Genomic DNA, 27,017 nt, shown 5'->3' on the forward strand with positions numbered 1-27,017 from the left:
CTCCAGACCCTTCATCACCTTCAGAGCCCTCCTTTGGCCACTCTAATAGTTTTATGTCCTTTTTATACTGTGGCACCCAAGCTGCACTCAGCGCTCGAGGTGAGGCCACACCAGCACAGAACGGAGCGGGACGCTCCTGTCCCTCCTAGCGGGCCATGCCCAAGGCACCCCGCAGTGCAGCTCAGCCTCCTGGGTGCCAGGCACACTGCTGGCCCTTGGTCAGCTCGCTGGCCTCCAGAAACCCCAGGTCCCTTTCTGCAGGGCTGCTCTGCAGCCTCTCATCCCCCCAGCTGTGCTTGCAGCCATGGTTGCCCCTTCCCAGGTGCGGAATCCGGCTCTCGCTCTTGTTAAGCTCCATGTTGTTGGTGATTGCTCAGCCCTCCCATTTGTCAAGCTCTCGCTGCATCGCTCTGCCCCTCTGCCCTCAGCGAGTCAACAGCTCCTCCCAGTTTAGTGTCAGCTGAAAACTTACTTAGTATGCATTTGAGTCCTGAATCCAAGTCATTTATGAAAACATTAAAAAGAACTGTCCCTGAAATGGGGACCCCCACTGGTGACTGGCTGCAAGCCTGATGTAACCCCCATTAACTACAGCCCTCTGAGCCCGATGTCAAACCCCCTCTGGGCAGCTTGTTCTAGACAACCTGTTTTGCCATCCTCACCAAAAAAGCTTTTTCATATGTTTCAGTGAATTTCCTGTGTCCCAGTTTGTGCAGTGAAGTGGCCACCCCTCCACAGCTGCACGAGCCCCGATGCCCCCTCCCCTCTGCCCGGTGGTCCTGGGGGTCCCACCCTCACCTGCTGGCACAGCCCCAGGCACCTCCCCAGCACTCGTCCCTGGCTCCTCTGGGGCCGTTCCCTGCCGCAGCCCATCGGCCGCTCACCCCACTGGGACACGCAGGGGACGCGCCACTGCAGCACCCGGGCTGCGTCTCCTGGGCCTGGTGCATGCGAGGCACTCGCGGGCAGGCAGGGGCCTGAGGCTCTGCCTTCTCCAGTCCCCTGGTAGCTGGTTGAGAATGGCAGTCAAACCCCACGTTACCTCCTCTTCTCCTAGCTGCACAAACCTAGCTTCCTCAGTCTTCCTCGTCTGTCATACTGCAGCCCCTAGCCAGATCAGCGGTCCCTGGGGCTGTGCGCGGGTGCCCATGTCTGCTGGCACTGGGGGTCCCAGCCTGCACGGCTGGCCAGCCGCGCTCCTGCTGCGGTGCATCCAGCGCTGTCCCCGGGCAGGTGCAGGGTGGGTGACGGCTGGAGGCGTCCCTCTGGTATCCCACCCCCAGGGGACCAGATCAGCCCCACGAGGAGCCCCTGTCCCTGTGCATCATCTGTTGCACCAGCCGTGACGTGGGGCTGGGTGACGCAGCCCAGTGCTGTCACAGCCCCCCCGGGCAGCCCCTGGCAGGCGGGTGGGGGGACTCAGTCCCCGACCTGGCGCTAATTGCAGTGCTGCCGGCCGGCTGTGTGTTCAGCCAGCTCATCCCAGCACTGTTTGTTCGGTGCACCCAGGGGACGGTGCTGCGAGACAGCGTCCGCCCCAGCAGGCTGGGGGGGCCTGCATGGGCAGCTCAGCGGGGGGGGCAGCCGTGGGTCCTCACCCCCTGGGCAGGGGGCTGCAGGCAGAGCCAAGCAGTGGGGCTGGGCAGGGGCGAAACTCCTGGCTGCAGCCCAGCCCCATGCTGCCATAGTTGTGTTGCACTGGGGCTCCCGGGGGGCACAGCCCCTCACAGGGGGGTCTCGGGTGCCCCTGTAGCTGCTCAGGCCCGTGCACCGCTTGGGGTGGTGGGGCCAGGCCGCTGTGGGGCTGACACAGAGCCATGTGGGGCTGACAGCCCCTGCGCCCACCCCAGCCCCACACACGGCACTGAAGACAGCGTTCTCATACACAGTTTAATGATTGATGGGGCAGCTCCAGTAGTGGGGACTTGCAGCAGTAGGGCTGTGGCTCACCAAGAGGCGCCAGGGGCAGGGATGAGCTCTTTGGTGCTGAAGCTGCCCCACGGCACCAGCTCAGTGCTGACCTGTGCAGGAGAACAGCCTCAGCACTGTACCTGGAAAGGTGTGGACCACCCAACCTGCCCCCCCCCCCCCAGCCCTGTCCCTCTTCCATCTGTGCTCAGGCGGTGCCTCCTCTGCCCACAGCACCCCACAGCCTGTCCCTGTCCCCTGCTCCACACTAGCCTTGGTCCCGGGGAGGGTCTCACCATGGGGAGAGCTTGCTGGCTTCTGCCTCGGCCCCACATCTGTGGAGGGAAAGTGGGTGACAAGCTGGAGGCAGGGACACCCTGCCACCCTGCAGGACCTGCTCAGCCATGCACAGGCCACATCTCAGCCACACGGACACCACGGTGTCCTCAGCATGGCACAGAACCCATGCACAGTCAGGGCAGCCCCCTCGGGCCTCACTGCCCCGCAGCCCCAGGGCCAAGCACAGCCTGGCACAGCACAGCCTGGCACGGCATGGCGCAGAGAGAACTCACCCTCTGCAGCCTCGGGTGCCTCCAGGCTGTCCAGCCGGTCCTCATCCGCCGCAGCCTCACTGCCCTCCGTGGGGCCGTCCCCCTCATCCTCTCCCAGTGGCTCTGTGGGGCAGGGGCGCACTCAGCCCGGGGCCCTCCCTCCCCGCGGCGTGAGCAGCACAGGAACACCGCGCTGGTGCAACGGGGGCAGCCCGGCCCTCGTGCATGATGCAGCAGCCCATGCATCGGGGGGTGCGTGGGGCAGTGCCTGAGGCATCCCCACGCGTGTACAGGAGGGGACATCCCCACAAAGGGCTCCAGGTGCCAAGGAGCAGGGCTCTGCCCAGGACAGTCCCACGCATCTCCCCCAGGCTGTGCTTGTCCCGCTGCTGTCACCTGTCTGGAACTCGATGGTCCTCAGCATCTCTGCCACATAGTCCACATTGATGGAGAAGTGGTCCATGTTCTCGTAGCCAGGCTCCGGGCGGCTGCTCATCGACACCTTGGACATGTCTGTGATCCTGCAGGGCAGACGGATGCCCTCGGGAGCTGCCAGGCTCCGGCAGCCACAGCCACCTGCCTGGCCACTGCTCCATCCCCTCAGCCCCCAGCCCTGTGCCCCCAGCCCCACTCACTTTTTCAGGAGCTCCTTGGAGTGCTGTGGAGGGAAGCAGGGGGCCATCAGTGTCACTGGAGCAATGGCATCAGGGACCCCAGCAAGCAGGTGCCACCCCCTCCAGCCCCCAGGTTCTTTCATGTGACCGCAGCACCCTCAGCACAGCTGTGAGAGGCAGCCCCAGCCCCGCAGAGGATCCTGGCCCCACGGGTCCACCACCCAGCCTAGGGGCAGTCCCAACCCCCTAGTGAGTCCTGGACCTAGCTCCCCTGGCACAGCCCAACACCCCAAGGGCCCCTTTTGCCCACGGACCTGCAGATACACGGCCATCTGGGGCTCCTCCATGGCCTGGATGGCTGTCTCCACCAGCTTGGAGGAAGCCTCCAGGTGGTCACCGTACTGGCGGATGAGGCCCCGCACACGCTGCACTTTCTCCTCCTGCTCCCGCGCGATGCTCTGCAGCAGCTCCTTCTTCCGCTCCTCCAGGATGCTGTACAGCGAGTCGAAGCGCAGCCCCAGGTGCTGTTTCTGCCGCCGACCGTTCTCCTGCAGGACTGCTAGGCTCAGGGGGCCGCCCTGCTCCTGCCTCGTCCCCATCCCCAGGGCTGCGTGGGGCACCCGGGAACATCCCCTGGTTCCTTGGGCCCTCTGCCTTGGGGAGTCCCAGGGTGACTTGCAGGTGCTGCTGCTCATGAGGGAATTCCCCTCCCAAGACCGTGCCTCCAGCGCAGGCGTGCTGCTGCCCTGGGGCATCCTGGTGGGGCTGGGGGTAAGGGACAGAGCTGGGCAGAGCCCAGAGCATGAGGTTGCTGTGTGTGTAGGGCGAGCACATGCAAGGGGCAGAGCCCGCAGGCTGTGCCGCCCCGGCCCCCACCTCAATGGTCCGGCAGATCTCCTCCATCTGGGTGATGATGGCCTGGATGCGGTCGTTCCCCGCCACCAGCATGGCAATGCCATCGCTGAGCTCGCTCTGGGGTGAGACCGGCATGAGGGCCAGAGCGGGAGGCAGCACCTGGGCCCCTCGTCGGCCCCCGCCAGGGCCACCCACCTTCTGGCGCTGGTAGACCGCAGGCAGCGGCGCAACCTCGCAGTCCTTGTGCGCCCCGAAGACCTTGCAGAGGGAGCAGGTGGGCGCCTCGCAGCGCAGGCAGTAGATGTTGATCCGCTCGTCCTCGTGCTCCTCGCACATCAGGTGCTGCTCCGCCTTGGCGTGCAGGGGCCTGCGGGAGGGGCCGCTGCCCACCGGGCCCCCACGGGCACCTCTGCCCCGCTGCCCCCGGCCCCGCACGGCCCCGTTCTGCCCCCGGCCCTGTGCCCGCCTGCAGAACCGCCCCCCCGGCTGCCTTTCGCCCACGAGGCTCGCTCCCCCCGTGGCCCCGCAGTGTCCCGCGCGGGCTCCCCCCGCAACCCCTCTGCCCTCCCGGTGCCGCCCCCCTCTCCCCACGCGGAGGCCGCCCCCCGCCGCACCTGGCCGACTCCTGCTTGTAGATGTCGATGATGTTCTCCACCAGCAGGTTCCGCTGCAGCCCGTACACCCCGTGCCGGTCCAGCACCACCTCGTGGCGGCACGACGGGCACCGGAACCGGCCGCCCGACGGCACCGCGCTGGAGCCCCGCGACTGCCACAGCGGGTTGGAGGCCTGCGGGCGGGGGGGTCACGGCCCCGCTCCGGACGCCGGGAGCCCCGCGGGGAGGCCCCGGCCCGGGCACGGCGCCCCCCGGCCCCGGCAGCCCCCCCGCCCCCACCTCCCCCGGCCCCGTCCGAGCCCCCCGGCCCGATCCCGGCCGCGCCGCGCCCCGCGGCCCCGGCTCCGGCCCCGGCAGCACCTGGAAGACGTCGTTGGCGCACTTGCGGCAGAGGTTGTGCTGGCAGGGCAGGATGACCACGGGCTTGGTGAACATCTCCAGGCAGATGGGGCAGATGAGCTGCTTCTCCAGGCTCTCCATGCTCCGCGCCTCCGCCAGCAGCGGCTTCAGCCCCACCGCGAAGTTCATCGCCGCGGTCCCGGCCCGGCCCGGCCCGGCTCGGCTCGGCTCCGCACCCCTCGGCCCCGCTGCCCGCTCTGCCCCGGCCCGGCCCCGCCGCCGCCGCGGCTCCGCTGAGCTCGGCGCTAATTTTAGCCGCCCCCGCCCCGCCGGGGCCGCCGCAGCTGTCGGCGGCGTCGGGTGACACTGAGTCACGGCCGGCCCCGCGCCCCCCGCCCCGACACCGGGATCCGCCGCGGGGGGCGCGCCCGGGGCGCCCCCGTCCCCGTCCGGGCAGGGCCTCGGGGCTGCGCCCCCTCGGCAGCTCGGTGTCCCCGGGACCGGGGCGGCGGGGAAGCTGCTCCCGGAGCCCCCCCGCCCCGCGGGACCCCTCGCAGGAAGGGGGCTGGGGCCTGCGCTGCGGAGCCGGGGAGCACGATGCCGCCCGCTGCCAGGCCCCGGCCGGGGGGGGCAAGCGGAGCTGAGCCGGGGTCGCCCGGGCCCCGCAAACCCGAGCACCGACGTGGCAGCGCGCCCAGCAAGGCCGGTGCCAGGAGCGGCCTGGCCACTCGGCTATATTTAGGGGGTGAGGCAGGGCCCGCACGGCTGCGGGTGGGGGCTGCAGGCTGTGAAGGGAGGGTTGGGGGCCCCCCGGGCCCCCCCGTCCCTCTCCCCCCCTCAGCAGAGCCACTGCTCCCCAGAGCCAGGGCAGGAGCGTGGCCAGGCACCCGGCCACCTGCCCGCGTGGGGCACGGGGCTGCAGGGCAGGAAAAGCACAGCTCTGCGGGAGCCGGCTGCCACAGGCAGCCCCGGGCAGGTGACAGGAGAGACTGAGTCACCCGGGTGAGAGCAGCGCTCCAGCAGCGCTTGGGACAGGACGTGCTACCCCACGCCCCTCCCTGCCTGCCCCCCCGGGACCCAGCACTCTCCCTGGCACAAGGCAGAGGTGCATCCTGCCAGCTCTCAGGCTGCCCCGATGGAACAGACCACGCGAACACACTCACATTCTGTCATCCTTTAAAGTCCTTTAATAGTGTCCATAAAATCTATTAAAACCCAAGGAAAGTGCCTGTACGGGGCCCAGCCCTGCAGGGAGCCTGCTAGCAGCAGGAGTGGGGTGCAGCCAGCGCCCCGGAGCCATAGCAGGGCAGAGAGGAAGGGGGTACAGCAGGCAGCACCCCAACCCCACGAGCAGCATTTGGCACCCAGCACCCATCAGGAGGGTCCCTGTGAGGGCAGGTAGTGGGCTGAGCCCAGCCCCAGAGGTTACAGTGCTAACGGTCTCGGACACAGCTACTTCTTGCAGGGTTGAGCCTGGCCCAAAGAGGTCTCCATGCGTGACTTCTTGGGCAGGCTGCTGGGAACACCGCAGCAGATGAGGCACTGCGGATGGGGTGCAGCAGCGAGGGCTCTGGGTTGCCTCCGTCACCAGTGCTGGGAGACAGGAGCATTGCCCTGGCGCTCGAGCAGGGGCAGAAGAACCTCTGCAGTGATGCTGGCCAATTTAACCTGAGATTCTAGCCACCTTGAGGCTGGAGAGCAGCCCTGGGTGGCATGACGGGGGTCCTGGAAAGTGACAGTCCCAAAGTAGGATCCCTGTCTGGAGTCCTTGGGGAGCCGGCAGGATGGAGGCCAGCCTCATGCCTCGGTCTTGGTGCTGACAGATGGCAGGGGCTGTGCGCCGGCAGGTGGGGGCTGCGCCACAACCGGGATCTGTGGATCTGGAAATGGGAGCTGCAGATCAGTGGCACAGCCCTGTCCCATGGTGCTGGGGAACAGGCAGTCAGGACATCCCAGTGCTCTCAAGAAGTCTCCCACAGACCAAAGCTCGCAAAGCCCCAGGCAGTGCACAACCACTCCAGCCGTGCCCTCTGAAACGCGCAGGGTGACCCAGGGACAGCCCCCGCTGGCAGCGGCACAACCAGTGCCCAGAGAACAAGGCCAGCCTGGGGCACAGCTGCTGCCCCCAGCTCCCTGCCCAGCTGGGCAAGGGCCCTGCAGAGCGAGCAGGGGCTTCAGGGAGCCCTTGCCCAGAGGAAATCAAGGAAGGAGCTGCCCCGCGAGCCGTGCGGTGCCCCTGCCCGCCGTCACCAGCCCAGGTCCGCACCGGAAGCCCCGCAAACCGTTAACGCCGGAGCTGCTGAGCCCGGTCCAGCCCGGAGGCGGCGCTCCGTGCCCCCGGTGCCACAGGACCTCCTCCACCCGACTCACCGCCGTCCTCCGCGCCCATCTGCGCCTCCAGGTCCTTGGGGTCGACGTACTTGTAGGAGTCGTCCTCCTTGGGCGGGCAGCACGTCCCGCAGCAGAAGAAGCAGCAGCAGCAGCAGCAGCAGCAGGTGAGCGCGCCGCAGCAGAGGGCCAGGGCCTGCGCGGGGGGACACGGGGCCGCCGTGAGGCCCGGGGGGCCCGGGCGGCGGCGGAGCCCCCGGGGCGGCCCCGCGCTCACCTGGAACCACCACTTGGACATGAGGAAGTAGTGCCGCACGGCATCGTCGCCGAACTGCTCGGCCACGTAGAGCCCCAGGGAGCCGTACTGGTCGTAGAGCCGCCGCTTGTCCTCGTCGCTCAGCGTGGCGTGGGCGCTGTTGATCTCCTTGAAGCGCTCGGCCGCCGCCGGGTCGTCGGGGTTCTTGTCGGGGTGGTACCGCAGCGCCAGCCTCCTGCGGGGCGGCCGCGCTGGGACGGGCGGCCCCGGCCCCGGCCCCGGCCCCGGCCTCGCCCCCCCGGCCTCCCCCCGGCCCGCAGCGGCCCCGCCGCCGCTCCGCCCGCCCGCCCGCCGTACCGGTAGGCCTTCTTGATCTCCTCGGGGGAGCTGCCCTTCTCCAGGCCCAGCACGCGGTACAGGCTCTCCCCGACCCGCGACAGCTTCCGCTGCGCCCGCCCCGGCTCCGCCATCGCGGCTCCGCGCCGGGGGCGGCGGGCACCGACCGCACCGCACCGCACCGCGGGGCTCCGACCGCGGGGCTCGGCCCGCCCGGGTCAGCGGCGCCGCGCAACGGCCGCTTCCGCCCCGCCGCCGCCCTGCGCAGGCGCGGCCCGGCCCCGGGAGCCCGGCCCCGGGAGCCCGGCCCCGGGAGCCCGGCCCCGGGAGCCCGGCCCCGGGAGCCCGGCCCCGGGAGCCCGGCCCCGGGAGCCCGGCCCCGGGAGCCCGGCCCCGGGAGCCCGGCCCCGGGAGCCCGGCCCCGGGAGCCCGGCCCCGGGAGCCCGGCCCCGGGAGGCAGCCGGTGACACCTCCGTCGCCCCCCCGTCGCCCCCCCCCGTGCCACCCCCCGTCCCGTCCCGTCCCGTCCCGATCCCCTGCCCGCGGCGCGAGGCACGGGCGGCGGCGGCCGCGCGGCTCCTTTATTTCGGTACAAAACGGAGGCAGCCAGCAGGCACAGAGGGAGCGGCGGCGGGGGGGGCCGGGCCTCTGCCCCCGGGGCTGCCGCAGCGGCCGGCCGGGAGCCCCCCCCCGCCGGGGGAAAAACCTGAGCAAGGAGCGCGGCGGCAGCGGGGGCTGCGTGGTCCCGGGGGCGCCCGGCACGGGCAGCCCGGGTGGGGGGGCGGGTACCTGGGCCCCCGCCGCCCGCGGGGCTGGAATGCAAAGGGAGAGCGTTTGAATATCAAACCCCCCCGCAGGGGCCGCGGCTCCCCCTGCCTCCTGCCCCCAGCCCCCAGGAGAGGCAGGGCGGCAGCGGAGCGTGGGAGCGGTGGGGAGCCGGCGGCTCCGCGGAAGGCCCCGATCCCTGATGGTTTTCAAGTAGCTGGCCTGCCCCACGGGAGAGCCAGGTGGGCAGCTGCTCACAATAAATACAAATAAATACAGATCCCAGCAACGGAGCCTGCCCACGCACAGCAAGGCCCCAGCAGGAGCAGACCCTCGACCCCTGCCTCTGTCGTGGCAGTTGGTGGCCAGGGCCAGCCCCAGAGCAGAGGAGAGCCCAAGCTGCAGGGGTGCAGGGGCTGGCGGTGCTGCGCCCCTCCCGGGGGCCGGCCAGCTCAGCAGTCCATGGCTTCGCTCTCACAGCAGGCAGAGGGAGCATCGGTGCCAAAGTACCTGTCCCCGAAGTTACCTAAAGGAGATGGGGACAGAGCGAGTGAGGGCAGGGCAGGGCCCCGTGGCACTGCCAGGGGCTGCAGGGCAGGGGGCTGCAGGGCAGGGGGCTGCCCCCGGCCAGCACCACCGCCCCCCTCACCAATGCCTGGGATGATGTGGAACTCCTCATTGATCCTCTTGTCCACAGCGGTGGTGATGATGCGGACACGGGGAAAGGCGTAAGCCACCGAGTGCACCCCCATCTCCGCCATCAGCAGCGACAGCAGGAAGATCCTGTCCTCCTGGACGTCGTGGTCCTGCGGCACAGAGCCGTGAGAGCCTGGCCAGGGGCGGGCGGGCTGCGCGCCCCCAGCCCCGCTGCCCGGCCCCTCACCAGCAGGACGCGCACTGCCATCATGGCCGCGGCTCCCGTGGACACGGTGCTGTCCATGAGGATGACGTAGTCCTCACTGATCTCCTTGGGCAGCCGCAGGTAGTGGAGCTGAGGGGAAAAAGGTGAGGTCACCCAGCGCGGCGCTGCCGGGGCTCTGTGCCGGGGCTGCGGCGCTGCTCACCTCGGGCTCTCCCGTGTCGTGGTTGGTCTGAATCAGGATCTTGCCCAGGCGGATGTCCTTGCAGACGGCGGTCAGGGCCTGCTCCATGGTCTCCCCGGCTCTCAGTATGGACACGCCGGTGATCTGGGAAGAGGCACGGGAACACTGCCTTAAGTTGTGCGAGGAGAGCAGCAGCTCTGGCTGCTCCCACAGGTCCTTCCCGGGGCGGGGGGCAGGACTCGGCCCCTCTCTGCCCAGCAGCCCCCCACTGTCCCCACAGAGCAGCTCACACCCACGTTCTCTACACCGGTCCTGCCTGCCCTTTCCCAGCTCTGCCGTGCCCTTGTGTCCCCAGCTCAGGGCCCAGATGCTCTCCAGAGGCTCTGCAGTTCCCATGGAGCCTGATGGTGCTTGGGCCCACACCATGGGCCGGGGACAGGCTGGGCAGCCCTGCAGCATGGCACCAGGCTGGGGCCAACAGGATTTCCCAGTCAGTCCCCACCAGACAGGGGGCAGCTGCGTGCCCACAGGGAGGAGAGGGCCAGGACAACATCTCACCCTCTGCCTGTGGAATCGCTTCCCTTCGTACGTCGTCCCCTGGGGCGTCTCCACCGTAACCGACTGCAGAAAGGGGAGGTGAGGAGAGCGTGGGCAAAGCTGGCCTCTGGGGGCCCCTGGCACATAACCAGGACAGGGCTGCAGGCGAGGGGTGTTGGTGTACCTTCAGCGGCAGGAAGGAGAGGGCGTGCTCTATCAACAGCCTCATCAGGCGCTTGGAGTAGAAGATGAATTCATCCCTGGTCGTGTCCTTGTTCCTGCAGGAGGACAGGTAGGCGGGCGCTGAGCAGAGTCCCTGCTCCACCCTGCAGCCAGCGAGGGAAATACGGGACAAGGACAGAGCAGCCAGTAGCCTTTGAGGCTCGTCAGTCCCCAGCTTAGAGCATGCCATGAGGAGACCTCCCCAGGGACTGTTCAAGTTGAAGAGCACTCAAGGCACCATTCCCACCCTCTCCTAACCTCCCAGCACGGAGCAGCTTCTCCAGGTGCTGCTCTGGGCAGCGACAAGCAGCCGCGCAGGAGCGGCCTTGCCAGACCTGGAACACGGGGGATGGAAGCAAGCGCTGCCCAGCCCGCCTGTGCCTCCGCAGGTACACGTGGCTGCAGTGCAGCGTCGTGCCGGGGCATGGCAGGGCTGATGGACGAGACAGGTATCTCGGCACAACCGGTGGCACAGCAGGGGGCTCGCTGGCACGCGGTGGGGCAGAGCTGGACCCCAAGCCCTGGAGGTGCTGGGGACACAGACTGCATCCCCAGCTGCAGCCCGGCTGGCCTTAGCAGCTGCCAGGGCAGACAGGACCACCAGGCCCAGCCAGGGGGACTCGAGAAGGGCCAGAGAAGGACGCCAGCAGGAGCACTGCCTCGATGCTGTTCTGGCCGAGGACATGGGAAGGCACCTCCAAAAGCACTGGCTGCAGAAAGGAAACCCATTTGGGTCGGCTGCAGTTCAAAGACCCTCAGATCACAGCCCCTCAGGAAGAGGGGGGAAATAAGAAAAAAGAGTAACTCCAAGTCCCTAAACAGAAAGCAAATGGGGACCAAAGAGCCTGCTGCCTTGCCATCGCACAGATGAGGAAGGCTTGGAGACCCAAGTCCTGGGGCTCTTCCCTTGCCAGGGAAAACATTTCCATTGCAGCAGACAATCACCTTCACATGAAATTAGATTCAGCCAGTTATAAACAGCATTCAGCCAAAGCTGCTGACTTGTTACTGAAACAAGCAGATAACCTCGAAAACAATTCCAAGCAAACCAGCTCGGTTTCTGAGAGATCCACCATGACCTAGAAATGACTCAAGGATGAGACAAGCCAAAGGGGAGCTGCAGAGGTACAGGCACCCTCCCCTTCCAGGTGGATGTCAACAGGACTACGGCACCCCGAGCCCTGCGCCAGTGCCTGGGGCTTGATCGGGAGGTCAGAGACCAGGCTCTGCCAGTGCCAAGCGGCCGGTGCTGGCACCGACACTGCCAGTGGTAGGAGGGGCAGCGAGAGGAATGCCAGCAGCACTCAGCGCCACACCTCCAACGGGCTGGAACTGCGTCAGTCCCTGCCTTTGGTGTGTCAGGGCAGCAGGCACACAGGGCAAGGGAGCGTCAGCCCTGGAAGATGAAGGAAGCTCAAACAATGTCTCGGTTGAGAACACAGCCTAGAGCACAGAAGGAAGCGGCAATACGTTTCAGGGCTTGCCAAAGCCGCAGGTATTGTCTGGAAAGGACTGCGTGGTCCAGGAGCGTTCAGTTCCCATGGAGGGTGGACACGAAGCCTGCAGCTGATCAAGCAGAGAGCACGAAGTGCTGCACGATGCTGCCCAGTCCGCTCGGGGACAAGGGGAGACAGTTCAGGGTTAGTTGCATGGTAGGCTAGCTGGATTAGAGAAGGAAATAAAGCGGCAACAAGAGAGAGGGGATTATTTAGCGTAATGTCAGCCTGGAGCAGACCTGCATCCTGACCGAGGACAGAAACGATGCAGGTGCCCAAGAAGCGCACGTGGAGGTGCAGCATTAATTGCTCTGAGCACCATCTCTACCTGCTGCAAGGCTGGAGACTGAGGACATAGCTGCTGACAGCACAGGAAGAACTAGGAGCAGAGAGGATGGAGGGTGCAGCAGAACGCCGGGCAGCATTACCAGCTGCTGGGCAGCAGAAGCACAGAGGCAGTGTTTTGCAGGAGTCCCGTCGGGTAGTGCTCAGGGTGTAACACGAGCACTGCTGCCACTGACCGTGACACAGCAGCCGCCGGCTCCTGAGGCACCTGTGTGGGAACGAGACCGGACACACCACGGTCAGGAGCAGCTGAGCTACCTGACACCATCAATGGGCAGCAGCTTCTGACACACAACGCTCCTCTGGTTACCCGCCCAGCTAGAGACCAGCGACTGCCTGGAACCAGGCAAGCCCCGAAACATGCGTCAACACTGCATCACCACACTGAAGTGTTGAGGGCAGCAAGAAATAAAGTAAAACAAAGAATAAAAACACAACGGGACTGCACATTTACAGGAAATCTCCCCTTCTCCGTCAGGAGGAGGAAAGCCAACTAACTCTATTGTACACACACGCTAATCCCAGTGCCAGAGGGGAAAAGGACGGCTTTTCTCACGGAGAGCACCTTGACTGTCAGCACACAGATGTGTTACAGCCTACCTCACGTGGCACATAGAAGAAACTGCTGCATGAAACCACGCATTTCCGACGACACACAAAGCACAACGACACAGGCGTGTGCGGCAGCTCGCTCAGTAACCCTGGGGCAGGACTGCCCCCGCCCCACCTCTCCCAGAGGGCTGCTGTCAGACAAGCTGTTCCCAGAGCACCTCCACAGAGTCACAGAACGGCTTGGGCTGGAAGGGACCTCAAGGCCCCCCCAGTTCCAACCCCCTGCCATGGGCGGGGTGCCACCCCCCAGACCAGGTTGCCCAGGGCCTCGTCCAACCTGGCCTTGAACACCTCCAGGGACGGGGCACCCACAGCTTCCCTGGGCAGAAGTGTCCGGAGACCTTATCTAAGTGTCAAATGCCTAAAGGAAAAGTAAGTACACCAAGAGGTCAGTTACCAGGAAAACAAGGTTTACTAGAAGCTTAAAACGTGACCGTAAAGATTCCTATGATGTCTCTCTAAATCCCGTGCAGTCTGTGGCTGCTTTGACAAAAGCATCAATAACGGGCTGTAACCCAAGTGTCATTTTACCAGAGAACCATCAAGAACAAGCTTCTGGCTCAACAACAATCAAGAGGGAGATTGACAGCAAGCACTGTGGTTAATAAGGAGCTGCTGAAATCGGTTTTCTCCTCCGTGACCTGCGTCTAAAACAGCACAACCTGTGTATACCCACAGTATTTCTTGAGAACGTAAGGAACAAAGGAGTCTTAAGAGATATTTACCAGTTACCAGATGGAAGGGGTGGAATTGGCAACAGTCCATAAAAGGCAGAAGGATATTGGGTATTTTTATTCTGTATTTTAGGACATCATCTGCCACTTCTCACATCACACCGCAAGGATGACAGACAGTCCACCAACGGGAGCTGCAGACAAGGATAAGCAGCTGCTACTACCAAGAGATATTTCTGCAGTCAGACCAGGGTGCCTTGCGCCCAAGAGCTCCCATGGACCAGAAAAGCCTACCAACGGGGATGTTTCCAACAAGCCTTGGGACAACAGGAAAGTCCCAGGAGAAGTGAGAAAATTGGCTCTGACCTGGAGGAAGATGGTGGCTGTTGGCAGCTCTTCAGAGGGGGCGGTCTGCGTGCACCCCCCCCCCTCCGCCGTGGGTGTGCTTCAACCGCACGCTCGCCCACGGGGTTCCTGGAGCCTGAGCACTGCCTGGGCTCCCGGCACAGCCCTGCCTCCACGGGGCTGCCTCTCGTGGCCAGCTGCCCCCGGGAACCCCCGCACCAGGTCCATTCACCCCTCGGGCGGCCCCGAGTGGTCCCTGACCTGCGGGAGTGCCGGGGGACAGATGCTGCAAGCGGCGCCTCTGTGCCACGAGCGCTCTGGTTCCTCCAGCTCTGCCTGGAGCCGCTGCACAGCGTTCCTGGAGACACGACCTGCCCCACCCCAGACCTGCGTGAGGTTACGGGCTGGGACCCCTCCTGCCATCGCCTGGGCAGTGCTCAGCAGAGGCAGGAGCTGGCCCGCAGGCAGCGCACCCCAAGCCCGGTACCCCAGACGTGGCGCAGCAGCGTGCAGCCAGGCCAGCTCCCGAGATCAGGCTTCCCGGGGCTGTCAGCGGACGGCGCAGAGCAGCCTCTCTGAGGGGGAGCAGCACCCCGCAGGAAGCCCGAGCATGGCCTGGCTGTGCTCAGGGTGGGAGCGCCTGCAGCGCAAAGCCAGCCGACACGCTCGGGTCCCCAGGAACCCGGAGCGCAGGCAGGTTTCAGTGTCGTGCCTGAAGCACCCTTCTCCAGCACTGCAGCTGCCCTGCGGGCAGGGCCACGCTTCGCTCTGCCCCTCGCTGAAGCACCTGCAGCCACACATTCCCAGGGCAGCTCTGACACGGGACAGCGCGTCCTGCCAGGGCGCAAAGTCCAGGAGCTCAAGCTAGAGCAAACTTCCTACGAGCAGCGGTGACCCACGCCCCTGCAGCCCGCGCTGCCAACACAGCCCTGGAGCCTCTCCAGGCGTGACGTGGGTACCAAGAGGCAAACAGTGGGAGGGAAACTCAGGTCTGTGGCAGAGAGAGCCCGAGCTGCCAGGGGGCAGAGGGACGTGCACACCGCCAGTCCCACGGCACCGCCTGCCGACAGCCACGACCTGGTGCAGCCGGACACCCAGCACCAGCAGGATGCCCCAAGCGTCCCCGCAGCTCCGGGACCGAGCTGTGCCGATGCTGCACGGCACAGATCCGCTCAGCCAACGCGCACTGGGACACAGCTGGGCAGATTGACCAGCACGCACGGCAACACTGCGAGGGATGTTTGAGGAAACGCCCCCAGAAGCCACTTATTTCAGTAAAAAGAATCCCCGCGGTACGTGAACGGGAGCAGAGGTTTTGTGAAGGCTCTCGCAGCTGCTGGGTCCCATTCAGGCAACAAGAAGTCCTGACACGTGGCGTGAAATGCTCCCGTTGCCTCTGGAGATCTGGCCCTGATACAGAAGCATCTTGTAAGCTGGAAGATGACCTTATTACAGTGTCCACCCTCAGCCTGAACATGAGTAAAACTACTTGGCTATGCTACATATAGGACGATTTCTCAGTCTCCGCCTCTGCACAATGATTGCCCTGGAAACTCCTTCTCCCCAGGATGCCAAGCCTGAATTTGCCATGACTGCACTCAGCGAGATGCTCATCTGCTGCCACTGGGCGGTCTTCCAGGAGGGCACACAGAGACAGAAGGCTGAAGTGCAGGAGAGCCCCCAGTGTTGAACAACAGGGAAATGATGTTGGCTGGCAGCAGCCTGGCAAGCTGAGACCAACAGGCTGCCTCCAAGGGAACTGCACTGGGAAAGGCAGAATGGGAAAAGGGAGGCTGGAGGGAAAAGCTGGCTTACAGCTCCCTGGTGCATCCCCAGGCACCAGGCCTGGGGAGCCAAGACGCTCCGAAACATAGCGCGGGTGGGAGCACCGGCGCTCCAAGGGCCGAAGCCAGACCAAAGGTGGGCAATCGGATTTGCCAAGGCACGGGAACCTCACGCACGGAGGTGCGAGCACCTTGGAGGAGGGCAGATTGGCTGGTGAGCACGCGAAGCACCGGAGGCCCAGCAAGCCCCAGCGGGCAGGGAGCAGTGCCACTGGGACAGGGCAAAGCACGGGGGTCCCAAGTGAGCACAGACAACCCTCAACCATTAAGGATTCCACGTCACACCAGAGTTATGCAGAAGCAATAGCGCGCTGCCAGGTGATCGCTTACAGGCACCAATACAAGCCGCACAGCTACCATCGAGTACGGGAACTTTTAACCAGAATTCCTCAACTGAAGGAACTGTTCTTAACAACAGCACCGCTTCAGTTCCTCTTGCTTTCTTGTGGGCTGCAGCAGCATTTGAGGGGGTGGCTGACAGGCCAAGTCAACACCCCTCCCAAGTGTGGTATTTTTCATTTTACCATCTGGAAGAGGCAAAGTCCGCCTTCCCTGCCAATCACCCAAGCAGCTCGGGAAGCCCGGCGCTGTCAGGGTAACTTGAGATCAGCGGTGCTGCTGCGCTCCAACCGCCGCGGGCAGGGGCCAATCCCTTCCTCCCCAGGGCAGCTGAACAAACTCCTAAGTCTAAGCAGATTAAGGTTATTAGATGCTTGCGGCATGCAGGCAGAACAGCCCCAGAAAGCAGCCCATTCCCAGCAAGGCCAAAGGAAGGCAGCTTCAGGAAGGAAGACACAGCGACAGCTATAGATGGAGAGACTCCAGGCACACCCAGGGCACCGTTCCACCTGAACAAGGACTGCTCAGTGCCTGGCACCTGCGCGCTGCTAACGGACTGGCCCAGGCTCACGTCCGTCTGAGAGCAGCGCACACCACTGCAATGCTGCCGGCTCTTGCAGAAGAGCAAGTTAGAGATCTGTGCCAAAGCCTGTAAGCAGGAAGGCTGGAGACAAAGACCTGCATTATTCTCTTCCTGCAGAACCCCAGCATAAAGGGAAACTGTTCGTTTGCAGGCAAACATTCTGCCTCTGGAGGTGCTATTCCCCCAGGATCTCACTGTGACCTTCACCTACCATTGAGAGCACAGACAGCGGATGAGCTAGAGCAATCGGCTCAGGATGCGAAGAGGCCACTGCCGGACCATGGGAGGAGGGAGATGCTGGAGGGACAGCGCCAAACCTGCTCCACGGTTCCCTTAGCTGGACCTGACCTCAGAACTACTCATGCTCACAGCCTAGGGACAAGGTACTTGGGCTTCTGACAGTGACAGGAATACATGCAGGAGCTTGTAGCTTCTGCAACAGCACTAACATGGTCCCACACTGTTCTGCTCTGGACTCTACAGTAATGCTACTGTCACCTAGAAAAAACAAGAGCATCTGTGGGGAATGAAAAGATCGAGTGGCAAAGTCATAGAAGCAGCACCTGGGCCCCTTCCATAAGCTGGCTATAAAAGCAAGTGCCTTGAGAGGCAGCAACGGCAGCTCTCCCCACGCCCCGAGCTACCAGGGCTGTACTGCAGGTAGGAAAGTGCCAGCCAGTCTCCTCTCACAGAATCACCTCTGGAAAAGACCTCCAAGATCATCCGGTCCAACTGTCCTCTCGTCACAAGAAAAACCTGCCTGTGGCTTGGAAGTCACACCAGGGCAGACGAAGTCTGTCACCAAAATCTCATCTGTAAGCTGGAAGCAGCTCTGTTCAGCAGTTCTGCTCCAAGAAAACACCTGCATCTGAAGGCCTGAGGGCTGGGGATAGGAAGACTCACACCAGGCTTTGTAGTGTGATCTTAAAGAACGGTCCTGCTGGGAGGAACACAAATGAAATCCCCAAAGGAGGCTGGGACTTACCTGATGATGGTGTGCATGCCCCGCACCTGCGGCGTGTTCTCCAGGACACTTAACGTCTTTGGCAGGGGCTGCCCTTGGTGCGCAGAGGCCAGAGTTGCCCTGCAACAAGAAAGCAGCGATCAGAGCTGCACAACTCATGCACACAGACCTGCTGTGAAGGAAAGCTCCTCCCAGACACCCAGCCACACTGGCTGGACACCAGAAAGGGCTTGGTCTTCGTGCCCTGATCCCACAGAGAGCCCCATGTCTAGTGCCAGATACACAATCCCAAACCAGTATCACTGCATAAACATGAAGAAAAAGCCTCCCCCAGCCACAAAGCGAGCTGCCAGCTTGCTCCCATAGAAGCAAGCTTCTGCCAGCACCCAGGCAGTGGGAGAAGCAGCTCTGCAAAGGCAAGGCCTTGTCAAGTTCCCTAGGACAGGGCTGTCACATCGAAGAAGTGAGAGGACTGTCCTGCTGTGGCTGCCTACATGACATCCTGTCTAGGGCACCGCTCCCATAGAATGGGGCAGCCTCTGACATTCAGGGCAAGAACCGTGCTGAGAGAGGGACAGGAGCAGTGCAGGGAGCCAGTCACACAAACCAAGCGTAGATGCCATGGGACAGGCTGTGTAAGAGCCTGCAGCCAGAGCAAGCCAGCTCCAAACAAGCTGCATGCACGGCAGCCACCTCTGAGGCTGGGGAAGAGCAGCTACGCTCAGACATCCCGGCAGAACTTCAGCCAGGAGGGACAGAGAAGAGGCAGCACACGGAGAAGAGCAGGCGAGGGCAGCCGTTCACCCCCAGCCCAGGAACCGGCCGCTCCCAGCCGGCAGGGTCCCTGACGTACCTGACAGTGATCTCACGCTGGATGGCACAGCAGAGTCGTTCAGCACGGCAAAAGGGGAAAGAAAGGACGTCCAGTCACTGCGCCAGCCAGGCACAGCTCCCCAGCGGCAGCCCCAGCCCAGCTCCCACCCCTTCTCCTGGGGCTGCGTGGAGAACCCCGCTGGGCACACTTGGGAGAGAAGGCTGGAGTGTCGGGTGATGCCAGGGACAAGAGAGGTGGGGATGGGTGAAATCAAGAAGAGCTAGTTGGGACCAGGGGTGCGGCAGGAGAATGAGACCAGAGCGTGAGTGCTGTGCCTGTCCTACCTCCACGTCCCAGCCCCTGCACTGCAGCTCAGTCTGCCCTGAGCTGCGTAAAGAGGCGACTTTGAGAGCCACAGAGCACAGGGCTGTGGCAGCCTCGCCCTCCCTCCCGTGTGCAGTCTCTCTTCTCTTCCTCCCCCAGGCCACCAGCACTCGATCAGTCCCCACCTCACCTTCTCCAGCTGGCTGTGCACGTGCTGCACAATGAGGTCCAGGGCCACAAAGTTCTCCCCACCTGGCAGGGGAACGGAGAAGACGGGTCAGGACACCAACCCAGCACTGCAGCCAGCTCTAGTCAACGTGGCGCATCTCACCCCTGGGCACCACGATGTCCGCAACCTGCACGGTAGGCTCGATGTACTGCTCGAAGGCCGGCTTCACAAACTTGTTGTACTGCTTGATGACACCCACGATGTCGCGCCCGCGTTCCATGATGTCGCGCTGCAGGCGCCGCACCAGCCGGATGTCAGAGTCCGTGTCCACAAACACCTTCATGTCCAGGAGCTGGAAAACTAGGAGGAGTGAACACCCCCTCTGCACCCCCCACGTGCTCCCCCTTGCACAGCCTGGCCAGCTCTGGCCCCCTCGCAGCAACAGCACCCAGCGTTGCCTCCCCAGCCTCCGGCACAGAGGTGCTGTGCCAGCAAGCAGTGGGCGACCCCTCCCTCGAGAGCCCAGGACCGTGCCCACCACCCACGCAGCACCCCGGTAAATGCCTGCCCCTGTGCTGCGCTCTGCAACGGGTGGCCAGCCGCATCAGGCAGCAATACCTTCAGCAGCTCCTTGTTTGCAAAAGCCAGTATGCCTTCAAAGACGATGACGTTTGCCCCATACACCGTTTTCTGAGAAGAGACAGGCGTTACAGTCGTCCTGCCCCCCTCACACATTGCGCCAGCCAATGCTCAGCACGGACAGCATTCAACCCAGACCCGCACTGGGTGCTCACTGCCCGAGAGCAGGACTGCCCACAGCTGTCCTACATCCCCCAGCCCTTAAGGACCGTTATCATCACCCCTAGGCCTTGCTGCAGAAACCCCAACCTCTGCCTGATCCCTTTGCTAGCTCCTGTCCTGGCCGCACTCACACTGAGGGCTCTCCCCATGGTGCTCCCCGCTCCCATGCCCACCCCAGCATCTCCACGCACCCCCTCGACCCCCCTCCCCACCCCTCGGAGCGACATCGCCTTCGTGTCCGCTGTCCCCGGCCAGCCACCCCGTGCCCCCCAACTGCCCCGTCCCCCCAGGCTGTGCCCACAGCACGCACCCACTCGCGGCGCCGGCTGTGCGTGGTGAAGTCGTACACCGGCACCTTCACGCTCTTGCCCTTCTTGAGCTTGCGGAGGACGTTGACGAGCAGCTCGAAGTCAAAGGCATCGGGGTGGTCGAAGTTGTAGTCGCTGCGGGCCGCCAGCGCCTGCTGCCCCTCGTCCAGCACCTGGGGGCACCGGCACCGCTCAGCACCGCGCTGTGCCGCGCCATGCCATGCCACGCCGTGCCGTACCATGCCGTGCTGCGCCACGCCACGCCGCGCTGTGCCGCGCTGCGCTCACCTTGTAGAAGGAGTCCATGGAGAGCAGCACGACCCAGGGCACGTCCAGCGCCTCGATGATCCGCGTCGCCACCGTCGTCTTGCCCGAGGCGCTGCCGCCGCACAGCCCTGGGGGCGAGCGCAGGCCGTGAGCGCGCCCCGGCCCCCGCCGCCCGCCGCCCGCCCGGCCCCGCCGCTCACCGATGACGAAGGCCTCGTCCACGGGCGCGCCGGTCTCGCTGTACCAGGGCGGCCGCCCGGCCGTGTAGATGGTCCGCTTGCTGGTGCGCAGCAGCGGCGGCTCCGGCTTGCACTGGCTGGCGGTCCGGCGGCGCGGCGGGGGCGCCGACAGCGGCAGGCGGCTCAGCAGCGAGCCCAGCGGGACGGCGCCGGGGCCGGGGCCGCGCTCGGGGCCCGCCGCCCCCCACGCGCCGCGCCGCTCCTCCGCGCCCGCCGCCGCCATCTGCCCGCCGCGGGGGCTGCCGGGACGGGGCGGGGCGGGGCGGGGCGGGCACGCGGCTCCCGGCGGCCCCCGCGGCACGGCCCCGCCCCGCCCCGCCCCGCCCCGGCCCCGGCCCGGCCGCCGGCGGGAGCTCGGTGCGGGAGCGGCGTCTGTGGTCACGGGGTGCTCTGGGCCCGGCCCTGGGCACCGCCGAGCAGAGCCCGGCTCCGGCCTCTCCGCACCTCCCTGCGGGTCCTGACGGCCATGGGGGAGCTCCCCCGGAGCCTCCTCTGCTCCAGGCCGAGCAGCCCCAGCTCTCGCAGCCTCTCCTCACAGCACGGGGGCTCCGGGCCCGGCAGCACCCTGGGGGCCCCGGCCTGGGCTCTCCCCGCTGGGCCCAGCTCTCTCTGTACTGAGGGGGGCCCAGGTCTCCCCAGGTCTCCCCAGGACTCCCCAGGACTCCCCAGCGCCCAGCAGAGGGGCAGGATCCCCCCCCCCCCTCGGCTGTCCCAGCGCAGCCAGGACACCGCCAGCCCTCTCTGCCCAAGGGCCCTTTGCTGGCTCCCGCTCACCGCGGTGCCCACCAGGACCCCAGGTCCTTCTGTGCCCGGCTGCTTCCAAGCCGGGTGCCCCCAGCCTGTCCTGGTGCTGGGCTTGTTCCTCCCCAGGGGCCAGGCCTGGCAGTTCTCCGTGTTGAACTGCAGGAGGTTCCTGCCAGCCCCGCTCTCCAACATGTCTGGGTCCCTCTGCATGGCAGCACGAGCCCTGATTTATCAGCTGCTTCTCCCGAGTTTGGTCATCTGCAGACTGAGGGGACACTGCTGCATCATCCGGGTTATTAACAAAGATGCTAAACAAGACTGGACCTAGTATTGACCCTCGGGTTATTCATCCCGTTACTGGCATCAAACTGGACTTTGTGCCACTGATCACCACCCTCTGGCCCTGGCTGTTCAGGCAGTTTTCACCCCACCTCACCATCTGCACGTGCAGCCCATACGTTAACAGCTTCTCTACGAGGATCTCATGGGAGATGGCCCTACCAAAATCCAGGAGGACAACACCTGCTGCTCCCTCCCGTATCCATCAGACCGGTCGTTTTTGCCGTAGAAGCTTACCAGGTTGGCCAGGCATGACTTCCCCTTGAACCCATGCTGACCTGGTGACCTGTTTCTCCTTTACTTGCCTGGAAATAGTTCCCAGGATCAGCTGCTTCGTCCCTTTCCCAGGGATGGAGATGAGGCTTACTCGCCCCGCACCCAAACAGCCCCCGTACAAAAGCAGCCCCCTTACGCGAGCAGCTCCCACACCCCACGCAGCCCTCCCGTACCCAGCAGCCCCCCCGTGCAGAGCGCTCCCCACAGCCCAGCCCCGTTCCTGAGCAGCCCCCGTGCAAGCGAACCGGCGCTCCCCGCGCTCCCACGGGCAGCCGGTGCCGTGCTGTCGGCGACGAGCCCCCGACGGCGCGGGGGTGCCGGGTGCGGGCGGAGGCAGGGTCGGGGCCTCTCGCCGCCCTCGCCGCGCCCCCCGCCGGTGTCCCGGTCCCCGCTTCCCGGCGGCGTTTGTGCGGGCGGGGCGGGGCGGGCGCTCCCCTCCCGCAGCTCCCGGTGTCCCGGGCGTTCTCCCCGCAGCGTTCCGAGACTTCGGTCAATAACGCCAAGGGGAGCGCGCTGCCGGGCGGCTGGCGGCCTCCGTGCCGCGGGAACCCCCGCACCGCCCGGCGGCGGGATGAGCCCGGCGGGACGAGCACCGCCGCGCACGCGGCTCCCGCCAGCAGCCGGGCCCGACGCGAGCCCTGCGGGGCCGCCCCGTCCCCGTCCCGGTCCCCGTGCCCGCCCCCGTCCCCAGCCCCGCGGCTCCGGGCCGGGAGCGAGCGCGGGGCCCCCCCCGGCGGCTCGGCGCGCTCCGGGGGCGGGGCCTCGGCAGGGGGCGGGGCCTCGGCAGGGGGCGGGGCCTCGGCAGGGGGCGGGGCCTCGGCAGGGGGCGGGGCCTCGGCAGGGGGCGGGGCCTGTGCCGTCCCGGCGCCGTGCCCGCGGTGCTGCCCGCGCCCCGGCATGGAGCCCCCGTCCCCGTCCGGCAGCGAGAGCGCCCGCCTGGTCAGCCCGCGCGGCGGCCGCGCCGACGGCAGCCTGCGCCTCAAGAGGTACCGCCGGCACCCCGGCACGGCCAGCCCCACCACCCCGGCACCGGCACCTCCATCACCCCCGCCACCCCATCACCCCCGGCACCGGCACCCCCATCACCGGCACCCCCGCCGCTGCCGACGCCTGCGGCACCCCCGGTACCCCAGCCCGCAATGCTGCCGGCACCGGCACGACCGGCGCCCCCGGCACCCCCGGCACAGCCGCCCCCTCCGGCCCCTGCTAGCTCCACCTCCCAGTGCCCCCGGCACCCCCGGCTCCACCAGCTCCATCACCCCCGCACCCCACCCGCATCACCCTCCGCATCTGCAACCCTCGATCTTCCGTCACCCGCTCCCCCATCACCCCGGGCATCTCCGTCATCCCCTGCATCTCCATCACCCCCGGCCCCCCGAACCCCCGGCTTCCTCGGCACCGCAACCCCGACCTCGGCACCCCCCGACGTTGCCACCCCCCACGCCCCCGGGACCCGCAAGCCCCCGGTCCGTCCGGCGCCCCCCGCCCCCGCGCCCTCATCCATCTGGCTGTCACCGGCACCTCCGCAGCCCCCGAGCCAGCCCCCATCCAGCACCGGCATCGCCACCCAGCCCGCGGCGGCATCCTCAGCTCCTCAGACCTGCACGCGTCCCCTCCCCGGTACCGTCACCTCACCTCCTTCCAACCGGCACCGTCCCCCCCCCCCCCCCCCACCTGTGCGACATCCCCGGCCCCCCCGCGGGTGTCCAGCTGACACCGGCGCCCGGCTACCACCCCCGCACCGGCGCTCGTCCGTCCGTCGTCCCCCGTAACTGCACCCGCCCCCCGTCCTCCCTCTGCCCTCACTGCTGCCCCGCGCATCGGCGCCCTGAGCCCTGGCCCCGGCCCCCGTGCACCCCCCGCCCCACACCGACACCCGCCCGGTCCCCGCTCCCCCGCAGCACGTCCCGTCCGTCACGGCCCTGCACCGGCACCTCGAGCCCCGCGGCCCCGGCCCCGCGCTGGAGCCGCCGTCCCCCGCACCCGCCGCCGCCCCCGTCCAGCCTTCCCTCCCCCGGCCCGACGCGGGCAGCTCCGGCCGTGCGGGGACGGGGCGGGGGCGGACCGGCCCCCGGGCACCACACGGCCCTGACACCGGCCCCGTCGCTGCTCGCCTCTGCCGAGGCGCTCGAGCGCCCCGTACCCTCCCGGAGCCCCCGTCCTTCGTCCCGGTTTCTCGGCGCGTTCGTGCACGGAGCCCGGGGGCGAGGGCGCAGCCCCCGGGGTCCGCCTGCGTCGGCTTCGCTACCGGCCGCGGCGGGGCCGGCCCCGAGACCGGGCACCGGAGGGACGCGTGCTCCGCAGGAGACGGGGGCGCCGGGAGCCCCCTCCCGGGCACGGCTCTGACCCCCTCCCCCCCAGGCTGTTCGCAGGCTCCCGGGACGCCCCGGCACCGCTGCGCCCCGGGGAGGGCGGGCAGGACGCGGTCCCGGAGCCGGGGGGGGGGGCCGCAGTGCCCCTGCAGCCCGGCCCCCCCCGGCCCCGGCCCCGGCCCGGAGAGGCTCCAGGCCCGGCGGCAGCTGAGCGTCGCCTGCACCGTGTGCTGCGTCTTCATGGTTGGAGAGGTGATAGGTAACGGCGGGCCGGGATGGGGCCGGGATGGGGCCGGGATGGGGCCGGGGTGGGGCCGGGACACCCCACCGGGCCCCGGGTGCCAGCTGTGCCGTCCCACAGGGGGGTACCTGGCGCACAGCCTGGCTATCATGACAGACGCGGCCCACCTGCTGACGGACGTGGGCAGCATGTCCGTGAGCCTCTTCTCGCTTTGGGTCTCCGCCCGCCCGCCCACCAAGACCATGAGTTTTGGCTGGCACCGCTCAGGTGAGGCGGGGGGCTCAGCACTGGGGGAGCCCCGTGGCTGGGGCAGGCACTGATGGCCCCCACCCCACAGAGACGCTGGGTGCGCTGGCCTCCGTCCTCTCCATCTGGGTTGTCACCGGGGCTCTCGTCTACCTGGCGGCTGCACGCATCATCAGCAACGACTACGAGATCGAGGCACGAGCCATGCTGGCCACCTCTGCCAGCGCCGTGGGCGTCAACCTGGTGTATGTCCCACGCACCCTCATCCCTACCTCCTCTGGCCCCACACAGCCCGGGCCTCCCCTCCTGTGTGCACCTGGTGTCCCAAGCCCCCAGCCCCAGCCGCCCCTTCTGTCCCTTTGTCTCGAGCCTTCCTATCCCCAGTGCTGCCTCCTCCTATTCCCTGAGCCCCCTCCCCACTCCCAGCCCCACATACATTCCCTGTCCCCCCCCAGCAGCACTTCCCCTCAGCCCTGCCCTCGTGACCCAGTCCCAAATCTCCCAAATCCCCGTCCTGCCCTGCCCCACACCTGCCCTGAACCCCTGCACGGTGGCTGTGCTGTCCCTGCTGAGCCCTGGATGTGCTCTCTCCCCCACCCCCGGTAGGGTCAGCGGGGCCTCTCGCTCCCTGCCCGGCACCGAGCCAGCTCTGCTCTCTGCAGCATGGCCTACATCCTGCACCAGGCCCCCGCCGTCCACGGCCACGGGGGCTACGAGCAGCTGGAGAGCGCGGGGGGCTGCCTGTCCAGCCACGCTCCCCTGCCTGGCAGCACCAGCGTCCGTGCAGCCTTTGTCCACGTGGTGGGTGACCTGCTACAGAGCTTTGGTGTCCTGGTGGCCGCCACCATCATCTACTTCAAGGTGCGTGGTCCCCACATGGGCCGGGCTCCTGTCCTCCACAGAGCCCTGCGGGGCACTGGGCCCCCGGGGATCCCAGCCCAGCTTGCTGGCACTTCCTGCCCGCAGCCTCACGCAGCCCCTGTTCCTTGCAGCCCCAGTGCAAGATCGCAGACCCCATCAGTACCCTCTTCTTCTCGGTCTTTGTCCTTGGCTCCACACTCACTATCCTCAGGGACGTCTTCAGAGTCCTCATGGAAGGTGAGGGGGGGACAGGTAGGGAGGACAGGTAGGGGGTGCAGGGGCTCCTTGGGGAGCACAGAGCAGCCCACCCCACAGCAACCTCTGCTCCTACCCAGCCCACCCCTGGCATTCCTGGCCCCTCCAAGCCCCCCAGATGTTCCTCTGTCCCATGGCGAGCAGCTGCCTCACCCCAGAGGCACCGTGCCGCAGCCTGGTCCCAGACTGGGGGCGTCCCCATCCCCAGCTGCCCCCCAGGAGCCCTGACCCCAGCTGGGGAATAGGGCTGGGGCCGGCCCCTCCATGACCGGCACCACTGGCAGGGGCGCCGCGGGGCATCCAGTTCGACGCAGTGAAGGAGGCGCTGCTGGCAGTGAGCGGGGTGAGGGGCACCCACGACCTGCACGTCTGGGCGCTGACGCTGAGCCACCCCGTGGTGTCGGTGCACGTGGCCGTGGGTGAGTGCCCTGCGCCGGCTCGCACAGCCCCAAGGGCAGGGCTGGGGGCTGCGGGGCTGATCGTGGTTCCCTGTCGCCTCCAGATGCCAGCGCCAACCCTGAGACAGTGCTGCAGGAAGCCACCAGCCAGCTGCAGAGCAAATTCGGCTTCGTGTCATGTACGGTGCAGGTGGAGCGGTACCAGGAGGAGGCGTTGGGCTGCCCGCACTGCCAGGACCCCCCATCCTGAGCCCTTTGCCCACTGTGGAACTGGGGCACCGTAGGGCGGGTGCAGTGCCTGGAGTCCTGCCCGTGCTGCACCAGCTCCACCTCCGCAGACCCCGGGGGCCCCAGCCCCACTCAGAGTGGGGCACAGCGCCCAGCCCTTGCAGCACAGTGCTGTGGTACGTGCCCCCGGCAGCCTCCAGGGCTGCTCTGCCATGCCAGGGGCCAAGCCTGCCACAGCCCTGGGCACAGGGACCACGCACCGGGCAGGAGCACTGCCCCAGCCCCAGTGCCCATGGGCCTTTGCTTGCTGCCGTGTTGGGTGCCATGTCTGTCCCCTTCCTCCCCGCTGCATCCACGCTGGAGCAAGGGGACAGGGTAGCAAGGGGAGGGAGCTCGCCCCTGAGCTCTGGGTGCCCTGGTTTTGCTCCCAGCTGCGAGGCCCAGGCCAGGGCTGGGTGCTGCCATGCCTTGGCCTGACCCATTCCCACCTTTGTGAGTCTGTCTGTTGCAGCTGTGGCGTGTCTGTGTCTCATTGTGCAAGGACTCCAGCTGGTGGCTGCAGAGCTCGTGGCCACCAATAAATGTGTCAGAGAGCAGCCGAGGCATCTGCACGGAGGGGAGCGGG

General features: G+C 66.6%; 4 protein-coding genes across 5 annotated transcripts; 1 reads left to right on the forward strand and 3 right to left on the reverse strand.

Moving 5' to 3' along the window:
* Nucleotides 1–1,876: 1,876 nt before the first annotated feature.
* On the reverse strand, nt 1,877–5,175 carry TRIM54 (tripartite motif containing 54). Of its 2 annotated transcripts, XM_048055698.2 has the most exons (10): nt 4,903–5,172; nt 4,543–4,715; nt 4,124–4,295; nt 3,950–4,045; nt 3,388–3,621; nt 3,095–3,117; nt 2,856–2,980; nt 2,481–2,582; nt 2,205–2,243; nt 1,877–2,021 (listed from the first exon to the last, which is right to left on the reverse strand). In XM_048055698.2, the coding sequence occupies exons 1-10, from the start codon at nt 5,068–5,070 to the stop codon at nt 2,011–2,013; spliced, it is 1,143 nt and encodes a 380-aa protein (XP_047911655.1). In that variant the 5' UTR covers nt 5,071–5,172; the 3' UTR covers nt 1,877–2,010. The 2 variants fall into 2 exon arrangements, with proteins under 2 accessions (XP_047911655.1, XP_047911654.1); XM_048055697.2 differs by having other exon boundaries at nt 3,950–4,295; nt 4,903–5,175.
* Nucleotides 5,176–6,045: 870 nt separating this feature from the next.
* DNAJC5G (DnaJ heat shock protein family (Hsp40) member C5 gamma) lies at nt 6,046–8,209 on the reverse strand. The gene is made up of 4 exons (XM_066995287.1): nt 7,823–8,209; nt 7,487–7,700; nt 7,252–7,405; nt 6,046–6,761 (listed from the first exon to the last, which is right to left on the reverse strand). The coding sequence occupies exons 1-4, from the start codon at nt 7,933–7,935 to the stop codon at nt 6,679–6,681; spliced, it is 564 nt and encodes a 187-aa protein (XP_066851388.1). The 5' UTR covers nt 7,936–8,209; the 3' UTR covers nt 6,046–6,678.
* Nucleotides 8,210–8,367: 158 nt separating this feature from the next.
* On the reverse strand, nt 8,368–20,747 carry LOC106049901 (uridine-cytidine kinase-like 1). The gene is made up of 14 exons (XM_066995274.1): nt 20,454–20,747; nt 20,275–20,381; nt 19,989–20,159; nt 19,496–19,567; nt 19,040–19,229; nt 18,899–18,960; nt 18,424–18,440; nt 17,592–17,690; nt 10,331–10,424; nt 10,168–10,230; nt 9,631–9,753; nt 9,450–9,557; nt 9,216–9,372; nt 8,368–9,092 (listed from the first exon to the last, which is right to left on the reverse strand). Exons 1-14 carry the CDS (start codon nt 20,713–20,715, stop codon nt 9,019–9,021), a joined length of 1,599 nt encoding a protein of 532 aa, XP_066851375.1. The 5' UTR covers nt 20,716–20,747; the 3' UTR covers nt 8,368–9,018.
* Nucleotides 20,748–22,648: 1,901 nt separating this feature from the next.
* SLC30A3 (solute carrier family 30 member 3) lies at nt 22,649–26,978 on the forward strand. The gene is made up of 9 exons (XM_066995297.1): nt 22,649–22,837; nt 24,213–24,245; nt 24,286–24,422; nt 24,525–24,671; nt 24,742–24,895; nt 25,313–25,511; nt 25,643–25,748; nt 26,051–26,185; nt 26,269–26,978. The coding sequence occupies exons 1-9, from the start codon at nt 22,749–22,751 to the stop codon at nt 26,412–26,414; spliced, it is 1,146 nt and encodes a 381-aa protein (XP_066851398.1). The 5' UTR covers nt 22,649–22,748; the 3' UTR covers nt 26,415–26,978.
* The last annotated feature ends 39 nt before the right edge of the window (nt 26,979–27,017 follow it).

Source organism: Anser cygnoides, chromosome 3 (assembly GCF_040182565.1).
Source record: "Anser cygnoides isolate HZ-2024a breed goose chromosome 3, Taihu_goose_T2T_genome, whole genome shotgun sequence".
In the NCBI taxonomy this organism is placed as follows: domain Eukaryota; kingdom Metazoa; phylum Chordata; class Aves; order Anseriformes; family Anatidae; genus Anser; species Anser cygnoides.

Coding starts and splice junctions, on each gene's coding strand:
- TRIM54 (XM_048055697.2), bottom strand. CDS start 5,070: ATGAACTTCGCGGTGGGGCTGAAGCCGCTGCTGGCGGAGGCGCGGAGC. Junction 2,583..2,855: donor GACCATCGAGTTCCAGACAG/GTGACAGCAGCG, acceptor CCTGCCCCACAG/AGCCACTGGGAGAGGATGAG. Junction 2,244..2,480: donor GGCACCCGAGGCTGCAGAGG/GTGAGTTCTCTC, acceptor TTCCCTCCACAG/ATGTGGGGCCGAGGCAGAAG.
- DNAJC5G (XM_066995287.1), bottom strand. CDS start 7,935: ATGGCGGAGCCGGGGCGGGCGCAGCGGAAGCTGTCGCGGGTCGGGGAG. Junction 7,701..7,822: donor GAGATCAAGAAGGCCTACCG/GTACGGCGGGCG, acceptor GCCGCCCCGCAG/GAGGCTGGCGCTGCGGTACC. Junction 6,762..7,251: donor GATGGGCGCGGAGGACGGCG/GTGAGTCGGGTG, acceptor TCCCATTTCCAG/ATCCACAGATCCCGGTTGTG.
- LOC106049901 (XM_066995274.1), bottom strand. CDS start 20,715: ATGGCGGCGGCGGGCGCGGAGGAGCGGCGCGGCGCGTGGGGGGCGGCG. Junction 20,160..20,274: donor CCATGGACTCCTTCTACAAG/GTGAGCGCAGCG, acceptor CGGTGCCCCCAG/GTGCTGGACGAGGGGCAGCA. Junction 9,093..9,215: donor CCACATCATCCCAGGCATTG/GTGAGGGGGGCG, acceptor CATCTCCTTTAG/GTAACTTCGGGGACAGGTAC.
- SLC30A3 (XM_066995297.1), top strand. CDS start 22,749: ATGGAGCCCCCGTCCCCGTCCGGCAGCGAGAGCGCCCGCCTGGTCAGC. Junction 24,672..24,741: donor TTTTGGCTGGCACCGCTCAG/GTGAGGCGGGGG, acceptor CCCACCCCACAG/AGACGCTGGGTGCGCTGGCC. Junction 25,749..26,050: donor CTTCAGAGTCCTCATGGAAG/GTGAGGGGGGGA, acceptor CACCACTGGCAG/GGGCGCCGCGGGGCATCCAG.